The 12270-nt window shown below is 39.5% G+C and overlaps 1 protein-coding gene across 3 annotated transcripts in view; it reads left to right on the forward strand.

Moving 5' to 3' along the window:
- trhr2 (thyrotropin releasing hormone receptor 2) overlaps nt 1-10712 on the forward strand; it is a 106109-nt gene extending 95397 nt beyond the window's left edge. For all 3 annotated transcript variants that reach the window (XM_036126039.1, XM_036126042.1, XM_036126038.1), the window contains exon 6: nt 5898-10712. In XM_036126039.1, coding sequence (XP_035981932.1) covers nt 5898-6473 — 576 coding nt within the window. In that variant the 3' untranslated portion in view covers nt 6474-10712. The remainder of the gene's footprint in view (nt 1-5897) is intronic.
- Nucleotides 10713-12270: the final 1558 nt, after the last annotated feature.

Consider the following 12270-nt stretch of genomic DNA (forward strand, 5'->3'; position numbering starts at 1 on the left):
TATTGTCTGGCACCTACGCCCACAGAAGGGTTCGCAAATCTGCAGGATGTGCTTAGAGAACAGAAACAACTCTGTCAGTTTGTCATGAATACTAATTAAACAAAGCTTGTACTTTTCAACAAATCAAAGTGAACATATTTGGTATGTTTGGTATATGATGAAGAAGCTGAAGCTTTTACTTGGATTTTATTTCCGAAATAAATCTCGTCTTTTTGGGTAAAACTGAAATGGGTGGAGTCAACCTCTTGTCTAATTATTGATTATAGTGACATATGCCTCTGTTTAATGCCTTCATGTGCTGGTTAGTGTGTATCATGGCATTTTGAAGTTTATCACAAACTGTGGAACTCTAAGTCTCCAATCCGAAAACATCTATTTATAGCTCCTAGCTTCTGTTCCTTTACCTTTCATGAGGTCAACAGTAAAAGCTCTATCGGGGGGAGGAAAGGAGCTTCAGACCGCTGTGTTGATTTTGAAAAGCCTTTAAATCATACGTCATTTTGTGATGGAAACACACATGGATGATTGACGCCCTATTCTCTGTGGACATTGTCGTTAATATCTGTGAGGTGAACTGTGCTTATACGTCACGCACGAAAAGCATCACGGGATTCCTTATAGCTCCTTAGCACCGGTGAGGGACCTCGCAAGCTTCCAAGGCTAAATTAGCCGCGAGAGGAATTATACAGACTCCTTTTCCTACCTCCTTCCTTACTGACTGCAATATTCGGACAGCACTTATCATGGCTGCTGATGCACTTCCACTTTGGCCAAAGAGTCCTTAGCCAAAAGAAGTATGGAGCCTAACTCAGCACACGGTCCTATAGAGAGGCACCCTGGTGCGGTTGAAGGTGCTGCCATATTTACAACCAATGCCACACCTGAAGGTTTACACTGGAAGTTTTGGAGATTTTTTCTTCATGCAATACGCGGAGACCAAAGACGACGGTAAGAAAACCTACACCTAAGGTCAGTGGATTTGTCATGTTTTTCTCATGAAGACTCCAAATGGGGACACAAACATGAAGGAAAATTCATTGAAAGGAGTCTTGGCTCTGATCGCTGAGTGTGAGGAAACAAACAGACAGGCCCAAACAACAGCAGCAAGTAGGGACGTTGAGTAATCGTGGTAGACACTGTGACTTATGGGCTGAGTGAGTAGTGAAGTGAAATGGTGCGCAGAGAGCTGAGGTTGACTGACTGGATGGTGGCAGACTGCTGGTGGTCGGGCATGTCAGAGGGTAGACAGGCAGAAGGTGGCGCCGCAGAGCTTTGGGAGCGTCCTCATTGTTACTGGAGCAGTGGATGACAGGGGTTCCAGGAAGACTCTTCAGACCACAGTTGAGGACTGAGGGTTGATTTCGTTCAAGGCGATCAAGGCAGAGAAGGAACCAGGACGGGATCCAGATACGAGTTGACACCTTCAGGAAGGAAACGGACACGGATGAACCATGAGATGAAGGAGCAACAGGAACAAGGTACAGTCAGGTTACCACTGGGTCGCCTTCCTTCTGACTCCTTAAATGATTGTTGCTGATGGGAATCAGCTGTGGCTGGAGAAAGGTGCGAGTACACCACAAAGCCACCACACAAATCCTTAGCTTCCTGTTGGGACCGACTTTCAGTGGTTTCTTTAGACTTCTGGCATTGATTGTAAAGATGGCGGCACCCTGCCACTGCAGGACATTGCTGTTGGTCTTCTATGCCAAAGTAAAATGGCCATGCCTGCTTGTGCACCACTGTTAGGGTTGATTTATAAGGCTATTCTTAAAATGACAGCACCTCATGTATCATTGTTTTTATTTTAATTAATAGGGCCTACTTCTCAGGACTTTTAAAAATGTATTGTGCCTCGGGTCAGACCAGAAAGGGTGAAGAAAGCTTTTAGCTTCTCTGCTCCAACTTCATGGAACAGTTTGCAGTCACAGCTCAAACTCAAAACTCTGGTTTCTCTCAATGTATTTAAGGCCATGGTAGAGCCCATTGTATCCAAGTTACATGAGTGCAATTTTTTTTTTTTGTGTGCAAATAGCATTATGTGAATTGTGTTTTGCAAATATTATATTTGATGTCTATATTTAAGATGCAGTTTTTTTTAACTGTATGCTTCCTTGCTTTGTCAGGTCTCTCTTGGAAAAGATCTTTTGATCTTAATGGGACAAACCTGGTTAAATAAAGGTTGCTATTATTATTATTATTATTAAAACTGAGAAAAACATCCAATAACACATAATCATCTAACACAAGTTCTATATGAAGGGAAGCAGAACAGGTCCCATCTAATTCTATCATAATAGTTTGAAAGGCGATCTCTGATGATCAGACTGCAGCACAATCCTTTGAACCTAATAAGTTTGTTTGCATTAAAATCCATCTACCATGAGTCCAATGAGCTGTTTGCTCTTATGTGGAGTTGACGGTGGTGGGAGGAAGTCGTCATGCTCTTAAAGGTTTGTGGTGGTTTTTAATCGTCTTGTTTGTGAATCTCAGTTTCAGGTCTTGGGTTTTCTTCAGCTTGTTGCTTCGTTTTCATGTATCTGTAATCTTTCCCCAGCTTTCTCTCCCTGTTTGGCTGTTCAGACCTCACACCTGTTCAAAATGTGTTAATCATCACACCTGCTTTGTATCCAGTCGTTTACTCCTAAAGTGTATATTCTCTCCCTTCTTGCCTTTTATCTCCTGTGTTTTTCTTTGCTTTTTGGTGTTAGTCTTCATGCGAATGCTTCCCAAAGTGTTTGTTTTGGTCTTTTAATAACTAGCATAACCCAAGATGCACACTGAAACCTTTGGGTTATTTGTTTATGGAGAAATTATTAAAAGTCTAATAAATTCCTGTTATATTCCGGTGATTCTCAATGTGCATTCCTCATGCCAAAAATTCAAATAAAAAGCGGCAACAGTATTTCCCATGATATTCAGGAAGCCATGTGTCACAATATCATAGAAAAACTGATTTTGAAATTAAATTGCACTGGATTACCAAATTATTCAATTAAATGGGAGAAAATCTCAGTCCAGTTTCTTAAAGCACTCATTGCTCAGATGGGTTTCTGCCTCTAATAATTATGCTGAAAGCTCTCCTTTGATAACCAGAAACATATTCATTTCAACCTCTGTTGGCAAGAAGCTTCTAAGAAGAAAACTTGTAGTTTAAAAGCGCTTAGATTGGTCAGTATGAATGGAAAAGCACTATATAGATTCAGCCAATTTACCATCCTTTCAGTTTTCTAAACCTCCAAGGCTGATGCACCATTTATCCTCTCAAACTGCTGCAAGTCTACTTTTGAACAAAAAGACGAGATTGGTTCAATTTTCATGTGTCAGATGACTGTCGCCTGTTAGTGTTGTTCAATCGCACTTCTTCTTTATCTGGTGCATGTTGTCCTGTTCTCTGCTCCTCCCACAACGTTGGAAAACAAGGGTAAAAGATGCATCAAAAGTCATCTTTGTGTTGGGAATAGTTTGACATGACTATTGGCAGCAAACCATTGAGCGTGATTTACAGAAAATTGCAACAGAGCAAGGAGTTCACAAACACAGACCTCTTTGGAGCTCCGTATATTGGAATTACTCTCCTTCAGAAACACCATTTAAAGTGTGAACAGCTCGCATGAGGCTGGCCTTTACCTGACTGGGTTTTGCATTTTAATATAGTTCCTAATTGTTACTCAGTTGCAATTTAAACTTAATGAATATTTCAGATTTTACCACCCATTCTTACTTTCACACCAGGTAAACAAAACCTGATAGAGATTAACAGCTCTTTTCCAAGAGTGACCTGGCCAAGATGGCAGCTCAAATTTCTAAATGTCACACACTAAAATTAGCAGTTTACAAAGTGCAGTCACAACATCCAATCATGCTTTGCAATCTGTAATTTATAAAAAAGATTTGCCAGAGATAAAAGACTTTTGTTTATCATTCCAGGCTGTGCAGTTGAACAAACTATACGTCGAAACGTGGGTATTTTTGCACTTTCACTCAATGTGACCCGTAACGTTAGAGGGGGCTTTGGAGAGACAACCTAGAACAGCAGTTTCTAGCCGTTCCTGATTACTCTCCAAGAATTTTGTTTTTTTCCCTGCAACATGTGTTTGAGAGACGAGTCGTTCCAATAAAAAAAACAAAAAACAAAGACAAAGTGGTTAAAGAGCTGACGTTTCAAGATGTCTTTACCGTCTTATATTAGCGATTAGCCCAGTTAATGACAGTGGTCTTCATGTATGTTGGATTTATAACGTGGACCCTTACTTTAACACTAAGACTTTCAAAAGGCTAGCAACTTTCTCAAATGTGCCATTTTTCATAGAGACTGAAAGCTGACAACTATAAAACAAAAATAAAACAAAATGAACTCTACTATATTCAACCTACCTGTTACCTTCCATGCCTAAATAAGCAACCAACATGACAGTTTGTATTTTGAGTAGCTTTCTGCCATTTTCCAGAGAAGCAATGGAAGAAGTGTAGCGCTTGGTGCAACGATGAGGTGCAGGCTTTTTTGTGCATCGTAGGAAACTGCAGCAGCAGTGGCAGCTCGATGGAACAACTCGAAATGAAAAGATGTTTGCTGATGTAGTGGAGAGAATGGGAAGCCATGACGACCGCAGCACTCTGCCATCACGCCAGCTCCCCGGTAATCCTGTAAAGACGTTCCAAAAATGACCCTTTCCATCCACAGCACCTTGGAGGATTACTGAGTACCAGCCCTTACGGTTGCAGTAGTATGTGTGGTATTCCTGAGGTGCAGTGATGGGTGTGTGAAAGCCATCTACTTCATCCACACAGTTGGGAAAGCCCCCCACCTGTTCTCAAAGAACTCTGGCATTCCCTGAATCTGCTTTCGTCTGGAAAACTGATTTGCTCTGGCACCAAAACCTGCTTACTGCTGCGACACAGAACTCTGACACAAACCTGCAGTCTACTCTGCTTTAAGCCCCCCGCCTCCAGGAGGTGTTCCCCTCTGGGCCAATGGTCTTTGTCTAACAACTGCATTTGTTTGAAGATTTGTTTTATTTGTTTACATTTGTTTACATTTCAACTGCCTACTGTTCACTGCTGCACTTTACCCGGAAGTCAATTGAAACTTATCCTGTAACTGACTGCGATTTATTACTGCATTTTTATCTTGCACTGTAATTCACTGCAAGGTATCCTGTAGAGCACAGGTGTCAAACTCAAGGCCCGCGGGCCGAATCCGGCCCGTCGAGGTAAACTATCCGGCCCTCAAGAGCCAAAAAGAAGGCATATTGTGTCATAAAGTAGAGGCATATATCCTTTTAAAGTGTATAAAGTGGCTAAAACTGCGCCTCCTGTAGTGAATGTTTTTTGTTTTTTTTACTGTGTAGTAAGAGCATCCTGCTACTAGATGTCAGTTTTCCCACAACACATTAAAACAACCCAGAAATGTCCAAAAGGAGAAAAAGTGACGCAGTGTGATGAGTTTAAAGTGTAACTCACCCCAGTATTAACTTTTTTTGCAGATAAACTGTATAAACTGGGCCTAAGGGTGCTACTTTTATGTTACTGTGTATTTTTTAATACTTCTATGTAAACTGGAATGAAATAATGAAATGAAAAGTATCGTCTATGCACGTGCAACTGGCCCTTTTAATGACTTCATGACGCCAAAGTGGCCCCATATAAAAACGAGTTTGACACTCCTGCTGTAGAGTTACTGCAATTTTTTTGAGCTGTATGGAAACGAAATTTCATTCTGTATGCACTCTGTGCATACAAAATGACAATAAAGAAAGTCTAAGTCTAAGTATAAGATTTGAAACATTTGAGTGTGACATAAAGCAAAATTTAGACATCCGTCAGGGAAGTTACCCTCAAAAAGAGCTTTATAAACCTCTAATTGCATCTTTCTTCTCATTTCTTAATGTACCCTGCAGGTGACGAAGATGCTTGCTGTGGTGGTGATTCTTTTCGCTCTGCTGTGGATGCCCTACAGGACCCTAGTTCTGATCAACTCCTTCGTGTCTACGCCCTACCTGGACTCCTGGTTCCTCCTGTTCTGTCGGACCTGCATCTATGCCAACAGCGCCATAAACCCTGTGATTTACAACGCCATGTCTCAGAAGTTTCGCTCCGCTTTTCGAGGGCTTTACAGCTGCCAGCGACTGGAGGGAAATCAGCGGACACTGTCGACCGCCCAGACCGGCTTCGGTACCCTCCGTGACCCTCGACACGGCCAGCAAAACAGCAACGACGCCAATGAGAAGGAGAGGAGGGCCGTCCTGGAGGCTTCCTCTGATTCGACGTCAAAGCACCAGGGAAGCGAACTCCGGGAGACGGTGACGGTGAACGGCATGACGGCCGACCATCAAACCGACTTTGGCCATGATCCCCCTTGTTTCTTAGGGGGTCCAGGGGAGACGGTGCTGGGCGGGGTTCAGGACTTAGATCAGCCAATTAACAAAACAGATCATTCTGGGGGCAGAAGTAATGATTTGCAGGCAACAATATAAATACTTCCACATTATCATACTGTACTATGTTCATAAATACATTTCCAAATACCAAACGCATTTAAGATTGCTGCGAACAAGAAATCCTTCCACAGTTGTTCTTAAAACACATATTTTATTGTACGTAAAGTTTTTATTCAACTTATTTATAAACACACACCACCAAATTAGATCTCATAACAGGCCTGCGATAGGCTAAAAAGTATAAGTTAGATTTCCGAATTGAAGTATTACTTTCAAAGGAACAATATCTGGAGGAAAATGTGTTTCATGACTCAGGTCAGCTTTCAAACAATTAAACTTACGATTGCACAATTACGAAACTCCTTCTCTATCAACAACAGTTTAGTGGAATAATGAATGTGTGAGTTGATCAACACCAGCAGGAAGAAAATCTTTTCTTTCACTTATGTGATGGAAATAGTTAATTGCAATGTGAAGGGAAGAAACATCAGAAATCCTAATGTTAGTCACGTTGCATTGATTGGTTTTGGTACTTATCCCTAAATCGATGTACCATAATCTATTTCTGCAATGCTACCAGAGTGCGGAGTAACATAAATGCCATGAAAAGGCCAGATATTAGAGACCAGTTGTTGGTTTATGCCCCCCATATTTATGTCATGTATAAAAATAAGCTTCTTAAAGGTTAGGGTTTATTTGTCCTGTGTTGTAAAAAGAAACAAACTGTCCCTGTGTTGGTGCTAAATTACAGCCTCCTGAATTTTATTGGTTTAATTTGTGCAGCTCCTGTTAGGTCCCCCCATCAGACTGGACAGACCCCGCTACATTCTCCGTCACTTACCAGACCTCGGTTTGGACGGTGCTTAGTTCTTAATACTTCCCACATTAGGCACAGTTGTCCCATTGCTTGTCAACTCGAACAGCGAACCAGCTAATCACTTGGCAGCATTTCAACGCATTCAGCACTCCAGATGCGTTAAAGATGACTTACTGAAGTTCAACACGAGCATCAAAAGGCAGAAGAAAAGGGATTTCATGATTGTTGGTGCCAGATGGACCGGCCTTAGTCTTTCAGAAACTAAATATCTGCTGGGATTTTAATGAACCACCATTTATCAGGTGTACAGGGAATGGTCTGAAAAAGGAGACAATGGGCAAGAATGGGCAAACAGGTTTGAGGTGGTAGAAAAGCAACAGTCGCTCAACTAACGACTCATTGCAACCAAAGTAAACAACAACATGTCGAACCTGGTCCAATAAGTCTCAATTTCAGTTGCATCTGGTGCAAACATGAAAGCCTGGATCCATCCTGCCTTGTATCAACGGTTCAGGATGAAGGTGTAATGATGTGGGGCGCATTTCCTTGGCCCTCTCTGAGCCCCTCAGAACCAACTGAGCCTCTTTTATAGACCGCAGGCGACCTGAGTACTGTCGCCGAACACATCTTTCCCATTATGACCGCGGCGTACCCATCTTCCGATGGCTGCTTCCAGCTGGATTATGCACCATGCTGCATTGCTCAGATCTTTTCACAGAGATGAACAACAGTTGTCTCAACAATCACCAGAACTCAACCCAGCAGAGCACCTCTGTGACTAAAGTCATGGATGTGGAGCTGACCAATCTGCAGCAACCTTGTGATGCTATCCTGTCAATGAGGAACCTTTCTGACACCTTGATGAAGAATAAAGGAGGTTCCGAGGGCAAAAAGGGTCCAACCTACTAGCAAGGCGCACCTATAAAGGGGCCAGTTGTTGTGTTTTCATGCATCATGAACCTACCATGATGATAGAACAAGGAGGGCCATGATCTCAGATCCTGCCAAGGTGCAGGAGGCTGGTGGAAGAGCATGCATCGCTAATGTGATGTTACTGTCTTTGTTTACAGTGTCGACAGGAGGTCTTTATCTCCAGACAAGCTTCAAAGCCACATCCGTGTCCCACATCATGGACAGTTTGTCGCTCCACCCTGGACCTTGTCACACGGATGATAAACCACCTTGTTTTGGAAATACTCCTGTGAGTGAAGATCCTGCTGTGCTTTTAATACCTCCCTGAAGACTTCACATAAATCCTGCAAAGACCCTCCACGTTCTGTTTTTTAACTACGTAGCGGGTCGTTTTTTTTTTTTTTCAGTTTGAAAGCACTTCTCAGTTGATTTGGTGAATTTCTAACAGAAGGAAAGAAGTTAAGCATACTTTTGTATATAATATTTGTATTTTAATTTGCTTTACGTGTGATGAAAGTTGAAAATAACACAAGAAACAGAGACATGAACTTAAGTCAGATCTATACAGAAACATATAGGTCTGTTAAGTCCAGCTTTTCTACTGTCGTTAAAGAAATTGAACACCACGATGACTTTTGGCAGCGTTTTCACCATCTTTTCCAGTGAATTTTGCTGTATTTTCTTACTCTAGATGGTTGAAAATAAAATTTTCAGGGACTTGTGTGGAAGCAAATAAAGCTAATAAATATTTAAAGTAAAAAGTTAAAAGATTTAAAGAGCATGTGTAATATTTAAAGACATTTTTCTATTTTATTTTATGTGTTGCACTCAAAAGTGGCAATGTATTGTAATTTTTGCTGCTTATTCCACAGCGGTGGAAAAAAGCTCGTACAAGAAAAATATCTAAAGTTTTCTCCTTGATTGAATACAGTGTGCTGTGATGTTCGGTAATTATGCAAATTATGATGCCATGAAATTTTCAAAAGACACAAAAATGTCCTACTATGAAAGTTTTCACAGTTTATTCCTCATGTTAGGGCCTCAGGATGTCAATCACAATAGATTTTGATAATATAGAGTATTTTAAACATTTTTTTATGATCAGGTCTTATAGTTAAACATTTGTTGATTGGATAAATATTTAAGAAAATTATTTGCTTCCATAACCATGTCCCATCAGTCAGCGTTCCCTTTAATAGTTGACGCCCGTCACCTCGTGACCTGTTTTGCATGCTCGTGTGCATTTTAAACCGTGTTCAGGGATATTTTCTGTCTGGTGTCATACTTGGTGTCTTTGACTTCCCCCCTACGAAGATTCAGTCACTTTACGAACATTTTACCTTGTTTGTTGGTAAATAAAAGATGTGAAGGTAAAAATGCTGTAAATATGGGCATGTACATAGATGTAAAGCTGGAAATTAGAAACTTTCTCTGGTAACTTGGATTTATCAGTGTAAATGGTGTACAGCAATGTTTAAATTTTGTTATCTGACTGACTGCATGTCCGTTGACCCTGCTGGTGAAGTTAACAGTTTTGTAATAATGTGTGTATCTTAATTTTCCCAGATGTTTGCCTTATTGTCGCTAAAAAAAATACCCTGTTATTCATTAATTTAGTTGCAGTTGCAGATTGTATAAAATCAGTTTCCCATTGCTACAGCACCAATGATTTTCAACTCAAACAAATGTCTCAAAACATTCACACATGGATTCATCAAGTAATTCTCAGTTAATGCGTCATTAAGCTGCATAAATTTAACTTAAAGCTGCTAAATGCTCTCAAATGTTTACAGTCTGAATTTTAAGCTACAAAATGTGGATGGAAACTGTTAGCTGAAATGAGCTACTCAGCTCAATATAGAGGTGAATATAAAAAGTATTTTTTATCCATACCAATAGGATTTTCCCCATTATGCAATAAACTCACTAGAGTTCAATAAAATAATAAAACAAACAGATTTCAGTTTTACACCAGAAAGACAGAAACTGCCTTATCCTGTTGTGTTGCTATATTAAAGTGATGATAAACTGTCAGTCCTGTGAAGTGTTAACTCCCTTTGTTGTCACACTTAAACGTTTCAAACAAATATCAGACTAGATTACTTGATCGAATAGAAATCCATTACAACTTTTTGTTTTATTGTTTTATTTCAGCCATATTGGAGGGTTTTGACCAAGAACATCTTGTTTAAATTGATTGGTTTGGATAGCTTTCCCCCCTGATAAATAAAAGCATTGGTTGAAAACTGCATTTACTCAGGTTATCTTTGATTTTATCGTTTGTTTGGTCAGAAACGTTTAAATATGAAAGCAACTTGAAAAGAGACAAAGACCTTTCTTTACTATATCAGCACATTCCCAACATGTCAAACTCACATGGAAACACAAGAGGAAACGGTACAATTAAAAATGATAAATATGGTGGTCTTACAGATGAACTACTTTATCTTTATCTTTTTGAGTACAGGCTCGAAACCCTCAGGTTTCACACACAGCCGGAGAACATCTAAGTAAGATAAAATGAAGACTCTAAGGTAAAACTGTATAAATATAAGTTCATAACTAATAGTTGGGGAACCAAATTGCTATTGTAAAAGTACAAACAGGAAGGTAATAAAAATCCTCCAATTAAATTGCTTGTGTCCTTTAGTTTAGGGTGCTGAGGACAAAAACAGTTCAAATCCACGGTTGAGTGAAAAGGATATTTATGAATTTGTGCTAATATAAAAAAAATGTTTTATATATTTAAACTTTACTGTACATTTGTAAATTAAGAGGTTCACTTATTTCCATTTTTATTATCCTGAAGCATGTTTGTTTTGGTAACTATTTAGATTTTATTCTATTTCACTGAGTTTCTTTATCTTCTTATTATGGGTCTGCTTTATCTTGAAGTCATAAAAATTTTTGATATTTTATGTCACAGCGTGTTTTATTTGGTTCACAAAAATGATTTCCTTAAAGTGCTATTAATGTGTAAACCTTTAAAATATCTTTAAAGGTTACATGGTTGACAGAGATAAGAAAACTGTTCTCACTGCAAGCTTAGCTGCTCACACCTTCAGCCTTAGCCACGTTAGCGTTAGCTGGAGGAGTATCGAACTTGTCATCACCCACCAGTCTAAAGCCCTTTTGGTTCATGTGTTCATAATTCTAACATTTAATAAAACAAAAACATTTTGCATGAGAGTATAAGAAGAGACCCCAAATGTCAGAGTCCAGTACGTCTGAGCAGGAATGGAGCTTTAAAGTTGTATATTTGATTAGTAGCATAAGTTAAATTAGCACTGTTAGCTTTATACCCCTTTGCTTTGTCAGCATTAGTGTTGTTTGCGTCAGCATTGTTATTGCTTATAATTAGAGTTAACGTTGTTTCATTTGTGACAATGACTGTGTGAACTTTGTCCCTAAAACAAGATGGCGTGATACTGACCTATGCTATCATTGTTTATTTTTAAATAATCAAGGCTAGTATTGTTAGCATTCACAGTGTTTGGGTCAGCCCTGTTTTTTTAGCGGCGTTTCCTTTAGCTCAATCCGTGGTAGCATCAGAATCAGAATCAGAAATATTTTAATAATCCCAGAGGGAAATTACAGAATTATCGTTGAAGTTGCTACTTTTGAAAGCAATGGATAAAAAGGTGTTAGCTTGGCATCATGTATTTATGAGGATGCTCTTATTTTGAAAAAGAGACCAAAAGTAGTTTGAGTTTCCCAAAGTTGTTTGCTGGGCTGACAGATATAGCTTTGGTGCAGTGGTTTACAGCACTAATATATAGCCCAATAGCCTATGCACACCCTCAGTTAAAATAGGATCCTTCACATTAGCATTGTTTTCATTACTGTAATCAGAATTAGTGTCATTTAATACATGTGGTACTATTATGGTATGCACAGTTTGTGTTAGCACTGTTCGTATTAGCATTTTGTACATTAGCAGTGTTAGCATTAGTGGTTAGCGTGGTCAGTTTTTGTTTATTTTCATTAGGCTTGGTGTCTTACATGACAGACATTCAGATTTTCTAAATAAAGCAGAATATTTTTTTTATGGACCAATGCAGCTGATTTAAAGATAACTATGTTTGGGGAAATATGAAAATGGAA

The sequence above is a fragment of the Fundulus heteroclitus genome, chromosome 2 (genome assembly GCF_011125445.2).
Source record: "Fundulus heteroclitus isolate FHET01 chromosome 2, MU-UCD_Fhet_4.1, whole genome shotgun sequence".
NCBI classification, from domain to species: domain Eukaryota; kingdom Metazoa; phylum Chordata; class Actinopteri; order Cyprinodontiformes; family Fundulidae; genus Fundulus; species Fundulus heteroclitus.